This window comes from Sturnus vulgaris, chromosome 3 (genome assembly GCF_052056855.1).
Source record: "Sturnus vulgaris isolate bStuVul1 chromosome 3, bStuVul1.hap1, whole genome shotgun sequence".
In the NCBI taxonomy this organism is placed as follows: domain Eukaryota; kingdom Metazoa; phylum Chordata; class Aves; order Passeriformes; family Sturnidae; genus Sturnus; species Sturnus vulgaris.
Genome location: NC_142245.1, coordinates 21,970,227 through 21,990,481, shown reverse-complemented (window position 1 = coordinate 21,990,481; position 20,255 = coordinate 21,970,227). Strand labels below are relative to the sequence as shown.

The window sequence follows — 20,255 nt, the reverse complement described above, 5'->3', positions numbered from 1 at the left end:
TGCCCTATGACTTCACCAACAACCGAGTGTTATCTTGGAGTTGTCTGATACATCCACTTAAGAACATTGGTTAAATGTGAATTAAAATCCAGTCAAATCCAATTAAGCATTTTTAAACAGATATCTGATTTGAAAAACAGCTGTACACATTACCCAACAAATTTCTGCCTCCTCCTTCTTCATTTTTATTTTCTACTTATATACGAAAAAGCATCTGTAGCTTACTAAAACTTTGCTCTTTAAAGCTGATTTAGTGCAGTCACATAACTGGGCACAGAGGGAAGAATGTCCCCATGTTACATCTCCCTAACAAATTATACTTAATAAGATGAAGCTTTGTGGGGGTTTCTGTTTTGTTTATTTGGTTTTTACAAATTAGGAAACATTCTGTCAGTGGTGTTTTTCTACACCGCCTGGTTAGCTTAATCTTATTCTCACAACTGAAATGCAAATACCAGAAAAAAATCACAGAGAAAAGTATAAATATAAAGCATATATAACAACATATATATAGAAACAGCATATGGAGCATTTATGCATATAAATTTTAGTCATTTTAGTCATGAGCATTAACATTTTGTCAGGTGGTCACCTATTCTCTCATGGCTGCAGGTGCACACACAGTAAAGGTTACCACTTCCAGAGTGCTTCCCACGACCATCTTTCTTCCAAAGAGTACCATCTTTTAAACTTTTCAAATTACATCATTTCACTGTGAGGCTTAAGAAAGCTGATTAATCAGTCTAAAATCAACCACCTTCTTTGACTGACACTTATTACTAGTGGCAAAAAGTGCAGCACAGGAAAAGCAGTGTCATGTGAACAGCAGCAGCCCAAGATGGTAAATGTCCATGCCTAAGATGTTCTGAACATTACATGGTCTCTAGAGGTCATTCATGCTCTTAACTAGGTTAGGTGTCTAAGTTAGACATTATAAACATCTCTCAAAAGACCTAGTTCTACATGTGTTTCACTGATCAAAAAAAAGACTACACAATGGGTGAAAAAAGGACCTTGCACAAGGAGAAGCCCAAAGATAAAATACACCAGATTTTTCCAAATAGGTAACTAATTTCTTTGTAGAAGAAATTACCTATTGATCCAGGCACTCTGGCCTAGTCAATCTAGAGTGTGGTTAGGTGTTAGACATAACTGTATCAGTGTTTTCACTTCCATCTGGTCCAAAAATTTATTAAAAGACAAAATTATGTCAGCTTCATGTAGCACACTGAATGAGAGAGAAAACATGAAAGAAAAAAAGAAGTGAAATGAACTTCTTTGCTGTAACCTTCACTAATTCAAATCACCAGTTGCCTGACAATATATTAAGACCTCACAGATAGCAGACAAACCTTTCCTTCCTAACACACAAGGATTCTTTCCTTCCTGGCAGAGTTCCAGCAGGGTCTAAAGCTATGTTTCTGCAGCTGCCGGAAACATCCAGGAGACACTGAAGTGGCCTTGTTTATGGCAAGGGTGGTATAAATAGAAGAGCTCAAGCCTCTCTCTTTCTCTCTCACCATTCCCCTCCAGTTCTATTACCACAGTACTTTAAAATCATCAAAGTTGTGCAACAATCCATTTCATCCTTTCTGCTCTAATTAGGCAATTCTACATGTCTGTCTTGATAGGTGGGGCTTACTGAAGCACTTAATCAGTTTCTGGAGGGGCATCATAGTGCCAATCCAAATGCTTATTTAAATAGAGTTGTAGTGCCAAATCCAGCATATTCTGCAGCAGCATGGAAACAACAGAATCTGTGAGACACAGATTGCCTCACACACTTTTTTTAAGCAGCCTTCAATGTGAAGGAGCACTTGTCCTGTATTCATCCTGGGTAAGCTTAACAAGTCTAGAGACTAAAACACGTAAAGCATTCTACATTACTAGGCTTTCCTGGCAAATGAAACAATTAGAGCAATTCCAGTACAAGCCTTTCCTGAAACTGTGCTAACAAGGCTTTGAATCTTAAAAACTGCATTTAAAATCAAACGATTCATTTGCAAAGCCATCACATACAGCACACACATAGTAGGTGGGGATCATTTCATTGAAATTAGAAAGCAAATGTCTCTATACATGAGAGGTCACCAGTTGTTGTACATTAAAATCTTTTCACTGTTAGGCATAATTAAAATACTCTAACAGTGGTTTCAGTAATTTAAACATTGCAGTATTGTTGTAATATTTTTCTAGGCTTCAAGAGTTCACAACTGTTTGGTCCAATCAAATCTGGGAACACTGGAGAAGTTATCACCCATCAAGGTAATTACTTCCAAGTTGAAATAATTACTCCATCAATGTTAATGGTCTTTCAACTTCAATAAAGCACTCACCTGCCGATAATCACAGCTAACCTCTTGCTCTCATGCAATTCCCTCTCTATTTAGCAGGTTATATTACAGCCGTTAGAGTGGTCACTTGTCCTGAACAGCTGCTGAATTTCACTTTGATCGTCTGTGAACCATAAAAAAATTAGTCATCTGTGTATGATTTCCTCTAACCCATAAGCCCTTGCAGAGCTAAGGAGATGATCTTTTGGCTGCATTAGGGCACTGCTGAGCAGCCATCTTGTTTCTGGTGGTGGCCACTTTCCACTGCCTAACAGCAGCACAGTAGCCTAATTAACTTTTGCCCTCCACTGCCGTTTACAGCTTTCATTCATTGCTAAGTAGCACATCTTCTGAATTTATGGCATGTGCAGGGATTCCTTCACTTACACTCATCCTCTTTTCTCAGGGTACACTCCATTTCCCAGGCATCTGCAATAGGCATGTATAAAAAAGTTTCACTGGTCCCTCTCCTTGGCATATTTTTTTCTTATTCTTGTGGTTACAACCTTCATTAATTCTATGAGAATGTTGCCATGTACAGCACTTCATACTGCATTATTGAATAGTCTGTACAGGGAAGTTAATAACTATGTGGTATCTCATCTCTAATGCTGCCAAATGTTCACAGGTCTGTAGGAGGAAGCAGAAGTGAAGGACAACACATGTATTCTGTATATTAAAATGTAATTAATAGAAAGAAACTAACTCTGGATGCATGATTCCAGATATCTGTAAAATCCTGCATGGTAGGCATGAATATATGGCAATACTGGCCACTCAAAAATACATGTAATATATTATTTTTGATATGGAGGTTTTGAACAAGTAAACTACACTTAATCTTCTGACTCAGTTTATTTGATATATAAAGACTGTTTGCTTGTAACAACAGAGTCATGTTAGCCAAAGCCTCATCCTCCTACCAAAGTCTTTATTACTGCTATTCTGCAATATGTCTACAGATTTCCCTGTCACAGCACCTGCCAAGAGAAGCTTGGCCAGTGCAGTTATATACCATCTCCCCAAATAATGTGAGTGAAGCCAATATGTGTTCTCAACTGTTAGCACAGCTGCATCCAAACCAGAGGCTTTGCAGGGGCAGTGATAGCAGCTAAGAGATGTGTTAATTTTTTTCACCCCAAGCTGGCATGGTTATGCAAAAAAAAAAAAAAAAAAAAAAAAAAAAGTCTTTAAGGATAAGGTTGGCCTGAGAGCCTCACATTGCAAAACACATTGTGAGAAGACCTGTGCACAGGTGCAGGATTTCCCAGGAATATAGGTCTATAATGCTTACACCTCTCTTTTGTATCCTTTAACAAGCACATTGCAGTTTGATCTACACTTGGCTGAGGTGAATTTAACACACTGAGACCTTGATTCTACATAATAATAATTGGGGAGCACTGTGCATAGCAGGCAGTTTTCCTTTTTAACTCTCATCTCTGGATGCTTTTCTTTCTCCAAGTGTTTTCCAGCAGCTACATATTTTTATGGCTTTTTACTCATCTTACTGGCTTTAAATTGTCCTGCTCCCAATAAACAACCAAACACTTGATACAATTGTCATGAGAAAAACAGCATTACACACCCACAAAAGATCTAGCAACAAATGTCCAAACCTAACCACAGTTCTACCTCACAGCAACACTCAGAATACAGCACTTAAAGAGCTGTGATGCTTTGATGACGTCTGGCAGGCGCTCATTGGCTTTATAATGAAATCAGCTCCGGGTTCTGTGTTCACAGGCTTAAGTCCTAAGTTCACAAGAATGAGAAGCTTGCTTTGACAATCTAGGCACTTTATGCAGATTTCTGTAAATGAGAACCTACTGCAAATCCATTCCCTTATAAACACAGCTGTCTCATGTTAATGTCAAGACACTAAATATGACTCCTGCTTTAGAGGGTTAAAATGAGCTGCAAAGAAATTGTAGGAGACACTTGTGCTGCTGTAACCAGTCTTGACTTGACTTTGCTCTGCAAATAAACCAGAATGTCAGTTTAACTCACTGTCACCTAACATTTGTCACTACACTCCTGGCCAAACAAGCTAAGGAAATGGGTGACACTCCTTTTTAACTGTGAAGCATCAAAATGGCTCACATGTATGTCACTTGCTTCTAATGGTGCAGGACACCCTCCTTTCATTTCAGGGGTAGCAGCTTTTGCTCTGAGAATTGAGTTCTCATTTTTATCTCCACAGGCATTGTAAAATTTCAAGGGGTCAGTATAACCTTAAGGTACCAGACAGTCATACCTTTGACACATTAACTCAAATACATATTAATGGGGAGTAAATAGCTGGATTCGAGGAAGGTATAGCGGATAAGTCTGTTAAATTATTTGAAAATCCCGAAGATGCTTCTCATTTGGCTCTGAAAAGGATGGAAATGAAGATGTCATATAAGAACAGTCTACAGGGACATTAGCAAAAACTTGATTTGTATCCTGAAATGTCACAAGGATTGTGTTTCTCCTTTAAGTTTTGGTCAAGCTTTATGTCCCGAGACAGGCAACCAGGGTGCAAGGAACAAGGGTGGGATCAGCCACCGTGATTCTAGCAGTGCTTTTCTTTCTGGAATAATCTAATGGGATAAGAATGGAGTCCAACAGATTAAATAAAGGACCAAACTCATTGCTTTCTTAATACTTTAATTCTTACTTGTAACATGGAAGCTTGTGAGAGAGAATGACTAATGGCATATCCCATGAGGGAGCTCCAATAGAGATGCTTTAGGAGATTAAATGATTTAGCCTAGAACCCATGAAGGCTGTATTTTAAAGGGGTAGAAGTTTAATCATTGGAATTCTAGTTCCTTCAATAAAATTACATTTTAATTAAAGTATCTCATTCAAAAAGCTAAATTTAAGGGCACATCAGCAATTTTATGATAAAATTCTGTTTTTAAGCATCTATAACTTTGAAAGTTGGTGTCCAGGTTTTTCCCTGCTGGGATAATTGACCTAACCTCCTGCAGATATCTTTGATAACAGGTCTCCATGCATTTTATGTCAATACCTTTGATTCAAAGCTTTAGCTGTTCTGCTCTATTCAGAAGAGGTAGGGTTCAGATCTCAGGCCCTTGGTATAAATCAGCAACAATTCTACTCAGTTAATGCAGCTGCAGCAGCTTAAAGTGAGTGCAACTGATGGAGGAGTTGGAGGAGTTGTGGAAAAAGATTTGTCCCCAAAGGGTAGTATAATATTTAAATAAAAATAGGTAGCAAATACCATAATTGACCCATGTGCAAGACAAAGGACTGTAGAAAAACCATGCAAGTCAGCTTTACTGCAATGCTAGTAGAACAACTCTGCATATGCTTCCACAATGTCATTTTGATCCAGGTTAGTGTTTGGGGAAAATAAAGGATTTTGGAGCCAGGAAAATACAAATTCAGTAAATAATAGCTTGTTAATCTAAAAAGCTTTTAACTGATGCTGTTAAGGAAACATACTGTAGCAAAATTATTTAAAATACCATTTTGGTAGGTTTTATTGCCCACAGTGCAACCATCTTGGATATTTTCTGTTGTTGTTGGCATGCTTAGAAGACAATGCAATGCATGACCAGCCAGGTCAATTCTGATGCTCAGCAATACAGTGCATGCTGCTGAAGCAGAGTAGTAGGAGAAGCCCTGGTTTTTCACTGGTTTTAAAATCTTAGGTGCATCGTCACAATTATAACAGTGGTAATTTTTCTTAAAAGAAGTTAAGGGAACTAAGTACCAAAATGCCACTGAACTTTATAATCCCAATCTACTTTTTTAAGCTTGGCATGCTGTGCAATGTGAACGCAACAGCTTCAGAAGGCAAAAAAATACATTATTTCTATAACTCAGTTCAGGATCTGTTCTTTTCAGAAAAAGATACAGTACAAATGTCAAAATTAGAATAATTGAGAATTTAGGGGATTTCTGGTGTTCTTCAATACTAACATGGACTACAAAGATAATTTAGGGGAAATTCTAGATTTATGAACTTGAGGTGGCACTCCTAAGGAAACCAAACTTTATCACAACCTCCTTAAACTTTTTATTTTCAGAAGACAACCAAGTAGACCAGCTGTCCTAATATAGAGCAGTTCAGTCCAACTATCTGTAAGCTGTCTTGCTACAGAAAGACTAGAATGCAATATATAAGGGAGAGGAACAGTGGTGAATGCACAAAACATAACCATTTCTGTCACTGGTTTACACAATGTTGTTAGTCAGTTCACAAAACAATGCCCTTTCCTCAATCTGTCCCTTCGTATACTGAATAGAAACAGGAAAAGAAAGGGAAGGGAAAGACAGATCAGCAGTGCAAAGTAACATTCTAATATAAGTACATGAATTGGAAATAAAAGTAGAACTGCTTTTATTACTGATGAATTATGAGGGGAACATGCAAATGGGTTGCATATATGAACTATGTAATTACTAATTAATTCATTCACTTTATGATTCCAACTGAAATAAAAAATAGAATTCTATACAAGGAGGAGTGATATTGCTGGTCTTTGTGCAGGTCCTGTGAAACTGTTTTGTTAGCCAGACAACAAATTCAGGACAGTATTTTCAGAGCAAGGCTGACAAATGCATGTGCTTAATACCTCCAGACATGACACATCCATGTTTTTGAATAATCTACTTGCCTCCACCAGAAATCCAATATTAACATGAAATGTTTCAGTCTGCATTGGGCCAAACACAGAACTTAAACCAACAAAATGACAGGTAATTGAAAAACCCAACTTTTCTAACCAGTGTTAAGGGAGATTTTAACATACAGAGATTGAGGTAACAGTGATCAGAGCAGAGTAAAAACGTCCTGAAGCTGGTTTTGTGGTGCAGTTCTTACCATTACGGTGAGTGCTGTGACAGCTGGGGTGCTAAATGTCGGGTCAGTGCGTTTTTCCTGATAGACCACTCGGTACAGAGAGATGACCCCGTTGGGGGACACCGGCCGGGTCCAGTTCAGCCGCACTGAGTAGGCGCCTGTGGCTTGTGCCCAAGGGGCTCCCATGCCCCACGGGGAAGCCTCCAGAGTCTGGGTTGAAGCCCACAGGCTGTCCACAGAACCCATGGAATTCTGAGCTCTGACACGGTACTCATAGAGAGTAAAAGGCTGGAGAGCATCGGACCCGTCAATGAATTCCAAAGCTCCTTCAGTCCAGATGAACAAAAGCAGCTCTTCTTGGCTGCCCACAGGACGTCTAGAATTAAATCAAAAGCAGTGTTTTTAAAATAGAATATAGCTTTAGCTGTCCCATAATAGTTGATTCTAAAGTTCCAAGTTCAACTTGTATCTCAGAAAAATCCAGAAATTATTTCCGTATGTTACACACACTATCTTTGTATCTTAAAAGCATTTCCCTGAACTTGTGTTAGGTGCTGAGTAGTGAAGAAGAGATTTTTGAGGCAATCAATTATTCTCCTTTATCTAGAAGAATACTATAAAACATGTCAAACAAGTGTGCTGTCACAGTCCAGGGCAGCAGAGTAGCAACACAACAGCATGTTGCCCTTCTAGGACAGAACACACCACAAATGAGACTTTCAGAACTTAGAACATGAAATTTTAAATCTATCTGTAGTTGCTAAGCAATGACTTGAATTGCAATATGGGTGCAAGTTTTAGGCATTTCTGAAAATCAATCTATTTACAGAGGTACTCACCTCAGAATCCCTCATTTATGGAAAACTTGTGAGCAATTTACTGGAGAAAAATGTTACCTAGTGAATAAGGAATAAATATTCTATCATGCCCTCAAAACTAAAGCTGTGCACTTTCAAAATCTGGTTTGCTAACACTAAATATCCCATTTTTTCTTGCAAATTGAATAAGTAATCCCTTGTGCATAAACTTAGCTGAATTTGCAGCTCCACCACCAAACCTCATTAAAATATCACACATAGTGTTTTCTGTAATAAATGACATACTTTTTCCAACACTGTTTTTGTTTAAAAATGCAAACCTAAGAAATAGGAAGAAAATTCACTCATTTAGTTATAGGCACAATGGGTTTTTCTTTTTGTACATATGTACATGTTTGTGTATATATATCTATGTATATATAGCCACACACTTATGTATACACATATATGTATATATATAGCATTATGACTGCAGATATGCTTGCTTTCACCCTGGTGATATTCTGAGTACCAGAGATTACAGATGATCCTCAGCCCCTTTGTAATATGGGCCCTTCTTCCATATAATTTACAACAGTTTTAATAAGCTGAGCACTCATGTTCAAAACAGAGTTATCAAATCAATTCTTTCACTTGGCATAAAAATGTTTGTGTGAAATTAAGTTGGTTACATTTAAACACTGTGATAAATCTCAGTGATGGTTGGACTGTACTGCACATGAATTTAAGTATTTCCCCTACTCTTCACAGGAACTTTGGCTTTTGCAGAACATAAAAGCACTTTCACCCTCCATGCCAACAACAAAAACCCAAATTATATTATCTGCCACTTTTATTGCAAGTAGGGCAAATTTGCAGAAGTAAAATTGGTTTGTCTGGCTACTGGGTGTCATCATTACTACACACACACACGAAGCTGAAGAACATTTCTTTGGCAAGAGAAAATCTGTGCTTCAAAGAATGCTTGAAATGCAGGAATATGCAAAAAATATCTTGTTAGGTCAAACCAGGAATTAATTTAAAAATAAAAAAGCATTGATTTTTTAAACCGATAATCTTAGCTGCTTGTAATAATGCATTCCCAGGTATTAACATGCAAATATGAAGAACATAATGAATGCAAGTGTGTACACAGCTGTTTATTCATCCTTTGTGTATATGCATATATAAGGCAGGAAAAAAGACATTATTTTCTAATACAAAACTAAGTAAGTTTTGCTAAATTCTGAGATAAGCAGATTATATGGACACTGTTTAGTTTACAAGCATTAAAGTGTGATAAAAAAAAAAAAGAAGAGTTTTGAGGAACAATATCTCTATCATAGTGAAATAGGCAAATTGTAAGATATGTTTATACTGAGGGTTGGCAGAACTGGGTAAAGACTGGCAGGTAGAAGACTCCCTAGAAATTTTCAGTCTCTCTGTAAAAGTCAGGGTCCAAAATTTCCCATTGTCTTCAAAATTCTGATAACAATTTTTAATACAATTGCCTATGCTCTATTATAATGGCAAGTTAAGCCTCCTGCAGAAGCCTCCCTTGGATGCTGTTCACTGATGTAATGCAAGACATATAATTTTGAAAGGTGAATCATTACTATGCCTTTCTCCTGCACCTAAAAATATAGTCTTTTCTCTTTGTACCCAAAAATACGTCTAAAAAAATCTCTGTAAATAAGGGAAAAGAGAGTACATTTTAATGCAAAAAAGTCACATTTAATGTGTCTTGCTAACCAAACAGTATGGGACTCAAATGAATACATAAATTTATGTTTTATAAATATTCTAAACTCTGTGATAAACATTTTTTTCACACTGAATGATCAAATATGCCACCAACTGTCAGCTGATTCACAGGCAAAGCTGTACAATGTAGCCTGGTTAAGTATTTAGATCTTATTACTGCTGACTATTTAATGAATGAAACTTATGGTTAGGTAAATGGTTCCATCTGTAGGGCTAAAAACCAGAATATCTTCATGTATGAATAAACTTTGAACAGAAGTGGTTGAACAATCAGTAATCATTTCAATCGTCTTAAGATTTAGGATTCAGCTGCTCATTTAACTGGAAGTATTTCTTGTGTACAATGAGCTGCAAAGGAGAATAACATTTCCAAGAGCTGGAAGCGGTCTCTTAATCTGCATAGTCTGATTTGCTGCTTACATTCATTTCAAAGATGTTCAGATAGTTATTTTTATAAGGGCAAATTCTCCCTGCCCCGGTGCCAATCTGAGGTGGATGACATAAGAAGGAGGATATAATCTCCTTTGTGACAGATGACTCCAGAGCTGTGCTGCAGCGACGCTGACTGCAGCGCTCTCCCCTCGGCTTCCCTGTGAGCACGGCGAGTCCCCGTGGTCTCAAGGGTCAGACCAGAATTATTCCTCACGTGTTTACCGTCCACCACACAACTGAATTATATGTTTTAGCAGTGCCTGCTGCTTTCCTTACCAGAGCGGTGGTGAGTTATTTTTAGGAACACTGAGAAGTCTTGGGGTAAACTTCAAACAATCGGGGAATCACGCTGTCAAATGTGGGGGAACAATGCAACATTAGCAATGCTCCCCCTCTGCACTTTCACATTTAATTGAACAAAGAAACCTCACTTACATTTGTATTCGACAAATCTACACTAATATAGCTTTCATGATTTGGGATGTATTTTTTTTTAAACATGAGTTCTGATTAAAAAAAAAGAAAAAACAGAACAGAAGGAATTTGAAGTTATTGCATATAATATACTAGTTTAGATTGGGTATTAGATCAATTACAGGTACAAATAAAAGCCTTCAGAAGCTCTTGTATTCAATGACATAAGCATCCATTGGGATTCCTACATTAAACCATCCAGTAACATATGTTCCTTGGAAGCTGTCTTGGGTACAACTCATAGTTAAGGGTATACAGTTAAGCAATGAATTAATCATAAAGAGTCAATCTGGAAGCCTCTCCACTGCAAGTCACGACAGCCACTGAGACATGTCTTCTGTCTTAAATTGCCTCTTGATTTTTTTCTGCTACAATTTCACCAACAGGAGTGCTCAGCTAATGAGAGCTACATTTCAATCTCACAAATATATACTAAATAATATAATCTTATTGGGCAAGACATAGACAATTTGACAGAAAAATTCAGATGCTCCCTTAAGGAAGCTACCAACCAAAATACTTCTAATTTTACAGGCAATATGTCTGTAAGGGCCATCTCATGTGCCTCCTACACAGTGCATCCTTTTAATCAATAGAGAGCAATTCCATTAGCTCATGTGACCTATAACTTACTAAAATGCAGCGACAAATATATATCATCTATTTTCATAATATTATTTTTTTCAGAGCAGCAACTTCTGTGTTTGTCAGAGTGATGTTAAGTCATAATGAATGGGAACAGAACTAGATTAGATGATCATCTCATGAACCAGATCTTTTCTCATTCACAAACTCTTCTAAGTTGTGGTTCTTGCTAGAAAAATTTAAAAGCCTCAGATCTGTGTTTAAAGCTGCTTTATGAATAAAAAAAATTATCACCATCTCCTCTATCATAAAATAGCATTTGAATTTTTTGTTTTCTAGCAAAATGGCTGCAAACTTGGGAGTAGTTTTATGATGTTAGAGGAAAGCATGAGTCCTGCCACTTTAATACAGAGATCTGCACACCCACTAGGTCCCCAAGCATTCCAGGTTTTGAGTTAAATGAATTTATTTTGGTGGTGATGCAGTAAGGAAGAGGCACATACTGAAGAAGAAATTACATTCCATAACCTCCCATAGAAATCCTGCAGTCTAGCTGCTATAACAATGTAAGGCCATGTGTGGCTACAAAATGAAAAAGAACTGTGTGCTTACATCCCATTTCTGATTTTTTTGCAGCTATCTGAGAAAGATTTGATATTGTTGTTGTCTAAGCACATTTAAACTTCAGCTGAAATAACTGCCAAGTGATTCATGCCTATGTAGGTGAATATACCGATTGTATCTGGAGCCCCAGTGCGCCATTTTCATTTCACTTTAAATAAAAAACAAAATGTATCTATGTCAGTCAGTGCCCTTCTGCTGTACTCAGAGGTATCAAACAGGCTACAATTATGATTGTGAAGTGATTGTGTCACATTGGAGGAAGGTTTATTGCTTTTGAGTCTGCTAGGCAGTAACACATTCTGTTTCATATTACTCTTTATATCATTGTTTGGCTGTGACTAGAATAATCAAATGCCATCAAATGCTGTCAAATTCAATTTACAGTATTTTTCACTGAAGCAGGCTTTCTGCATTATATTTCCTGTTTTCCCTTTCTATGGTTGCCATGGAATAGCAGCGGTAATCATCAGCTTTATTTACAAAACCAACAGAGTGAAGACATGTCTTGGGCTATAACATACACTTTATTCCTCTTTATGCAGGGGAGGGACTTTTGATCAGACAATTAAAAAAAGGCAAACAAAAGGGTATTTCAAGACAGCAGGAATTTTTAGAGACCACTAATATCTTTAAGGCAAAAGTGAATTTATATTAATTATCACTGAAGATTCCAAAAGGTAATTGGATTTCCCGTCTTCTCAGTCACATCTTTAATACAATAAAAAGCCCCAAACTCTTTGTGGGAGGCTAGGATCAGCCCAGCATGTGTTTGCCACACATACTTAAGAGTTGGAAAACCCAAGAACTTCAGATTTGAAATCTCTCTCAAATACATGGCTTGATTTTTATATTATCTGACTTCTGAAGTCATCCAAGAAGGTTGCTTCAGCGAGTTTTTAACAAAGAGTCAACAAGCACAGCAGAGATGGGTGCTCTGCTAGTTTAACACTGCCCTAAACACGGCTATCTGTACAGAAAAACCATTGCACAGGGCTTAGGAAACTCCTCATAGGAAGTGCGAATGCAGCAGTCAACAACCTACACAGGGCAGATGAACACAAACACCAAGGTACATAAACAGATGTACTGTGATCACTGTCCAGATTACTTAGATAAATTATCTTGGAAAACTGATCTGTTTTAGGAACCTAGATACCTTTTTCTGCTTCTAAAAGACTCAGAATTGGTGAATTACTCCTGTTTCCATTACAAAATTTTCAACTGTCTATCAGAGAAGATTGAAGTTTGTACCTACTGGTCTGGGTAAGCACAGTACAAGTATCTACCCTACAAATTTTTCTAAGATTTTTGTTCCCTTGAATTTTTAAAACATAGTTCAGGAAGATGATTCTTGTTTGACTTCTTATTCCCAAAATGGCCATCCATAGATCAGCTTAATACCTTAGCATTTGAAAGGTAATATCAATTTTTTCATGTACTTCTACACTTCTTTTTGCCTCCCAAAAAATCAAGGAATCAAGAAAGGAACCGTTTAGTAGGACTAAGAATCTGAGGTGATAAGGGCATTTACCTGTAGATAAAGTAGTTAGTAATGATGCCATTTGGTTTTCTGGGTGGTGCCCATTTCACTTCTATGAGTGCAGGTCCAATTGCTTTAACAATAGGTGGGCTCAGTTCTCTGGGAGGTGCTTCAGCAGTTCTTGAATATGTTTGACCACCCACTCCACACCCACCTACAGAATGAGAAGTTTGTGGAGGGATAAGAGCTTTTTCCTCAACAAAAAAAATACATTAAAAGCAAATGAATGTCAAGTAAAGAAGCTGCTGGTGGAAATGGTGTCTCATTTCATTGTTAAATACTCATTTAAATTACCACAACTCTACCAATTAATTACTCCTGATTTTCAGCAGCGAGAGTGAGAAGCAAATTGGTTCAAAATTGTAATTTTAGAAATACTTATTTCAACAGATTTTTGAAAATTTCCATCGAAGTCAGGGAATTTCTAATTTTTGGGCTCTTCTCTCCTTTCTTTATGATCACCACTTCTTGTTGGTGACTAATTACAGAACTGATTCAGTTCTGTACATCCATTTTCAAAGACCTTTAAGCTGCTTGTGAAGAGCTTTTAATGAAGTGGCACATATAACCTAAAATGCGTATTTTAAATGTCCATTTCACATATTCATGGTATATGGAGAAATACATACATGATACATGGAGAAATATTTAATGCTTCATTCGGTGCTAGGCTTCCTTTTCACTAGGTAAACATTTGACTCTAATGTAAAATAATTTCCTCTGTCTTCCAGAGTCGAATCTACCTGGAAAATCCCCTCCAGCCACATAGATGAGTGTTTTAAATTGCCTTACCACTCTGGCATGCTTGTATTCTTATCTCGTACAGGGTGTAGGGATCCAGGCCATCGACAAAGGCAAAATGCGCGCGTCCTACCGGCTTCACCAGCAGAGTGGGACTGCTCGCATTTAGTAGGATGTTGTATTCCAATGGCACATTGACAATGAATATCCCTGTTGTGCAACAGAGAGGAACCAGTCATTATCTGAAACACTAACAACAGTGCAGGACAACTTCAAAGAGCCATTCATCACATGCAATTTTAAATGTAAGCCCCCCTCTGGAGGTCTTCCCTACTGCCTCTTTTGAAAACTACAATCGTTTAAATATAAACTGAAACAGATCCATCTGCAGATTATAAGATGAAGACAGACATTATGGTTCTTAGGTAAGAATCAAAATTCAATTCAATGCCTGTTTTGCAATTGCCACTTCTGGGAAGACCGACCTTATGACTTGGAACCAGGCAGCTTTTATGCATTTTGCAGGAGTAACAGCTACTAAGCACTGCTGTTTGAATAGTCTTATGATCAAACAAGTGAATTGCAACCATTCAGCAAATTATGCCTTTTTAGCCCAACAGCACTAGCTGAGTGTAGGTTCTTAACCTGCTTTACTAGTAGAGTACAATACAATAGCTTAAGCCAAGAAACTTATAATTTTAAATCATGTAAAAACAAACTGTTCTGTTTTTGTTAAAAAAACACTCTCATTTTTTAATATTTCAATTTAAACTTTTTCCCCATCTATTGCTATTCCCATACTGTCAGTTCCTAATTTTCTTGTTTTCTTGAGAGGCTGAAAAACTCAGTTGCTTCAGAAGAACAAGCTAAGCCATACACCCTCCCTTTAGAACAACAGGCAGATGTTCCTGTATGCTCTCTTTTCTTCTTCCACATGGCATGTCTAAGGGTTTTGGTTGATTGGTTGGTGGTTTTGTTTGATTGTTGGTTTCCTTGGGCAGTATTTTTATTAGGAAATGGGCTGTAGGCTTTTAATTTTTTGTCCACTATAGACTGGTCTGTGCAGACAGCAGCAATCTCATAAAACCAAGAGAACGACCAAAGAAGAGTTTGCATTGAGTGTGTTTCCTTCATTGTGCAGTCACATAAAGAACAGCCTTAAGAAAGGACAAAGTACAGACTAGACAAGGCTCCTTTCTGAGATGAGCCAAGATGTATCTGATAAGTAAAAGCACATTTCTCGTTCAACACAACACCTACTTTAGATGCCACAGAGACATCTTTGTGACTGCAACAAGGACCAGATGCCTGTGAGCAGTTCTGAGACTTGTCCAGACCTTGAGAATCTTTCCATTTGTAACTTTGGAAAACAACTCAGCTTTTTCTCCTAATTACAATTTTGGTCCTTTTCTGATAAAGCATCTACATTGATACTACTACCCTGAAGCTACAAAGAGCATTTTTTTTTCCACTGTTGTGCATCTGTTAGATGGGGTTTTTTAGCTAAGTATGTATGTGAATATATATAACTAAAAAACAAAAGTTTGCAAGGAATCAGAGATTTCAAGTTTAGCTATGGTACTATGAACAACTGATGTACTTTGAACTATCAGAAAAATCTTTGAAATGTTTTTACAATTCTCATAAGAAAAGGAGAATATAAAAATCCTAAAGAAATAACATTCTGCTGCCTGACTAGATGCTAGACAAAGAAAATGCCATTACACTAAAAAGCTGAAAAATAGCCCTGAAGTAGAGGCATGAGTTCAATCTTCTTCAACTTCTCAGCTTACAGGAAGAACAAAGATGCTGTTAGGAGTTATCGGAAGAGGTGAGGAGAAGGAGTCAAAAACTGCAACAATTCCTCTGTAAAATTTTCCTTCTTCAGTGTAAAAGTTACAAGAAAAATACCAAGATCTAATAATTAAGAATGGAATATCAGAAATACAACTTTTTAAATCAAGGATGATGTTACAGAGTTAACCTCTGAGAGGTGATCTTGAGGTAGACTGGTTTTGCATCAAAGAAAATTATTTTCTGCCTGATATATGGAAGATGAAATGCTCCAGAAGAGTGCACTTGAGTTTGGAGTGTAAAATGTTGCCAGTAATTAAAAATATATTGTTGAAGATAAATAATTATTATTATTATTAGTAGTAGTAGTGGTAGTATTTCCACCCTATAATTGGAGGGTCTGTAAAGGATACAACAGAATATCTGAAAGAGTTTGGAATGGTACAGAGCACACCAATAGAAACCTTTTTTCATCTCCTACTTAAAGTCCCCTTCTTCTCTAGTCCTGAAAACTGACCAGATATTTCAGCCAGGAAAACCCATTCCTTTATGGAGTGATATGATTCAGATTTTTGCATCTGAGCAGTGCATTTATTCTAGGCAAAAATCACCAGAAACATTTGAAATTGAAACTATTTAAAATGCTTGATTTCCCAAGGAAGACTGAATACAAACAAGGACAGCTGAATCCAGCCATCAGTATGCAGCAAGGGACAACTATTTCAAAATAAATGACCTCTCCAACAACATTGGACAGTGTTCAGTCCATATCAGAAATTATTAAAAAACACTACCTCACATCTGAAACAAAAAATCTTAAAATTCTGCTAAATGTAGCACTATATTAGTTATGGTACAAACACAATAAATATGCTCAGGAGAAAAAATACTCTCAAGAAGTGAAAATGAAATTGTAAATAAAATCACACAAGCATCATGAAAAATTCCAATGTCCGATGGAATCCTTCTACACTTTGATCAAATTGATCGGCTACGAATATCAAAGAATCACTTCCTAATCTGGAAAATTATAATATACATTGTTACAACATAGAAACTTGTAAAAATCCCCCTTTCTTTCAGAACAGCCTTCAGCATCTGCAGCCAGTCTGAAACCACTACCTTGTGTGCTCTGATGACTGAAGGAAATGAAATAGGCATATTTGTTAAAGTCATCTGGGAAACCACACGACTTGGTTAGTTCCAGAGTTCATAAATTTATGTCAGAATAAAAGGAACCGTAAAAGCACAAGTGAACCAATTTACCCTAAATGCAAATGGCAGTTTTGTTATTTGGTGTCAAAGTTACCATGAGCGCAATGACAACCTGCCATAACACATTTTCATGTTCACTAAAGAACAAGGATTTAGTTGGTTAATATTCCCAGCAATACTCTTTTTCATAATTTACAACAACTAGATGCTGATAGGTTATTTAACATTTATGAAGTTAAGATGTAATCAGAAAAACCCTGATTATCTTTACAAATAAAAAAGTTAAATTATTCCACTTTTTTTTCCTCTGCGACTTCATTTCACAGCAGGTGCACATTTTACAATGGGACAAATCAATCAAATGAAACCCTGGGTTTTTGTGGGCATATTTGGATAACATTTAATGGACAATTCTGTGCAAAACTTTGCAAATTAGGTTTGATGGCTCTCTGTACTTCAAAACTAGGCTAGGTCAAAACAGAATTTGCAGCACAAGATGCTTAAAATTGGTGGTAAAAAGCCACAGACTTACAGACAGGTCACCCAGAATCTGTTTGAAGTTAATTGCTGAAAGTTTTTTTACTATGACATGAAATCCAACCACAATTAAAGCAAAATAGTTAAACTTTTTCACTTATAGGAAACAAATATTGAAGCAGGAACATCATGTCTTTTAAAGTTATATTTTAATATTTAAATTCACAAAACAAAACAATCTCTTTGGCTTCCTGAGATGAACTATTTACATTATGCTTCAAATATCCAGATGTCTCAATCTGGTTGCATCAAATGTTGCCTCCAAGACTCTGAAAACAGTAACAGCTGGAGATGCTGATTGTTTGTAAGATGCAGAACTTTGGATATTGAGCTTGAAAAGCTTGTCCTACAGTGAGGTGGAGCAAACAATAATTTACTCAAAAAACCAAAAATGAGAGAATGTGACATTGGCTTATCAAAAGTCCCATTTATTAATGCACAAGAAACGAGGTTAGTTGGAGAAGCTGTGACAAATATGTGGTAATCAAATACCATGTTTGATCCCAAGAAAAAGGAAGAAGAATTCAGATTTTAAACAACTGTCATTGTAACTGATAAGCAAACCTAGAGGTGGATAGAGTGAAATATTTTAATCCAGATGATCATTAACATATGAAGCAGGAATCCTAGGAGCAGAGGACAGGATCCTATTTTGAGCATGTTCAGCTTACAAGTTACCACCAGCAGCAACTGAAGACACCAGGAAGAATCAGGTCCCCAGTGAGGACCAGTGGGGTTGTCAATGAGTTGGAATGCAGGATGGCTACCTGACTACCTAGCAATAACATTTATGGATATAGCTTGGGGAAATTATGCAGTGGGGCTTTTTTCCATTCGGCTCGTCTGCTTCTATCCATGGCACTAATAGTTGCTCTATAATAATTGTAACATATCCTTCTGTAGCAGATCAGTGCAATGTACCCTACCTCTGAGGTCTGTGCACTGAGGCAATGCCACACAAGATAATGGAATACCTATTTCAGAAAATAAAGCCCTATTTTCCACAGTGAGCGAGGTGTGGCAAGTATTTTTTTCTGAATCCGTCACTTTAACCACTATTGGGCCACTTTGCTCTTTAGCTAAGTCAGGAGTTTTGAAATGCTACATATCTATAAAGTCACAAGACTTAGATATATTACAGATGCTGGAACATTATAATTAAACCATCCAAAAGGAAGGTCTGTGCAATACGATGTGTCCATAATTAATCCTGAGGGTGATTATTTGATCCAAATTTATTACAGCAGATAAGACAGAATGCCAAAGCAGCCCTAATATCCACAGACAGGAAGACACTATGAACAAGTACCTTCTCATCAAAACTTTGTTAATTAAAAGCACTTTTTCTAACATAGTCTATACCAGTGCAAAGAACATTGTCCAAGAGTGACTGCCAAGCCTGACAATCCTTGTAAGTAAAGGTACATTCTAAGTTTATAAGGAAAACCTGTGTTGCCTCAATACAGCCTATTGTGAGACAAGGATTTATGCACAGAAAGGAAATAGATCAGAAAAAAGGAAAATAGTTATTCTATGTACATGGACTTAAGGATAAGAAGCAGTAGACATCTTAGGCTAATCCTACCAAGCTGGGGATGTATGTGATGCCAGACACCCATGTGATAGGACATGTTAATGGGATCTATGCTATTCCAGAAGATCAGAACTTCCAAAATATACCTTCAGCTGCATCCTCTGAACTCTTAAGGAAAAAAAAACAACTCTAGAAGCACAGAGGACCTCAGACTGAGCACAAAGCAGGATTATGAAGGGTCAGTAATAACCTCCCTAGCTTCTGCATAAAACTGCTTCCGCCCATAGGTTTTAGCAGCATTAATAGCATTGCAGCTTTCAGTAACATTCAGTAACATTTCTCTGCTCTTAATATTCCCCATTCTTACAAGATCAGCTGGCAGCCCTGAAGTGCTATAATAAAAGGAATAGCAAGATTGGCTTTCCTGTCTTTTTCTTAGCTAGGAAGAAAAAGAACTCCATTCTAGCTGAAACCAGGACAATACCCAACGGAAGCACAGTATAAAAATCCCTTCTTCACATTTAAAAACCTAAACAATTAGCCCCACAACAAGAAGGCAAAGAGAAAGAGCCTAAGTTATCAAATATCCATAGAAGTGAGATAAGTGTTCAAGGTATGTCCCAAGATCTGGAAAAGAAGGACATGTTCCTTTCCCATCTGAGGGGAATGATTTCTACAGATGTATGAATACATTGACCCTGCATCTTCTGCAGATCTGTAATGCCCAGCCTCTTCCTCATCCCTTTGATTGCATGGTTTCAGGAACAGATGGACCTTTGTATCCATAATCTTAATTGCAACATAACCAAATGTACTACACAGAGCCCGGTTCTCCTTGCAGGTTGGTAACCTATTGTGAGTAAGAGGAATTTAAGCAGCTGGAAAAGGTCTAGAACAAGGACAAGCTTTTCTGAGAAACACCCCACTCTTCACAGCCTATCCTATTCCAGTACAGTCTTATGTTTTAAATCTATTTATAATGTTGCTGAATATTTTGCACCTTAAATTATATTTATTATCAAAACTATAATACAGCATGAGTCACTTTCCAATAAAACCAACTGTA

At 37.2% G+C, this 20,255-nt stretch overlaps 1 protein-coding gene across 8 annotated transcripts in view; it reads right to left on the bottom strand.

Moving 5' to 3' along the window:
• Window positions 1-20,255, bottom strand: part of USH2A (usherin) — a 368,811-nt gene that overhangs the window by 44,912 nt on the left and 303,644 nt on the right. For all 8 annotated transcript variants that reach the window (XR_015802194.1, XM_088161172.1, XM_088161173.1 and 5 more), the window contains exons 59-61: window positions 14,161-14,319; window positions 13,360-13,522; window positions 7,174-7,528 (exon numbers count right to left, since the gene is read on the bottom strand). Coding sequence is in view for 7 of the 8 variants with exons in the window: in XM_088161172.1 (XP_088017298.1) it covers window positions 7,174-7,528; window positions 13,360-13,522; window positions 14,161-14,319 (677 nt within the window). In the remaining variant the exon portion in view is untranslated. The remainder of the gene's footprint in view (window positions 1-7,173; window positions 7,529-13,359; window positions 13,523-14,160; window positions 14,320-20,255) is intronic.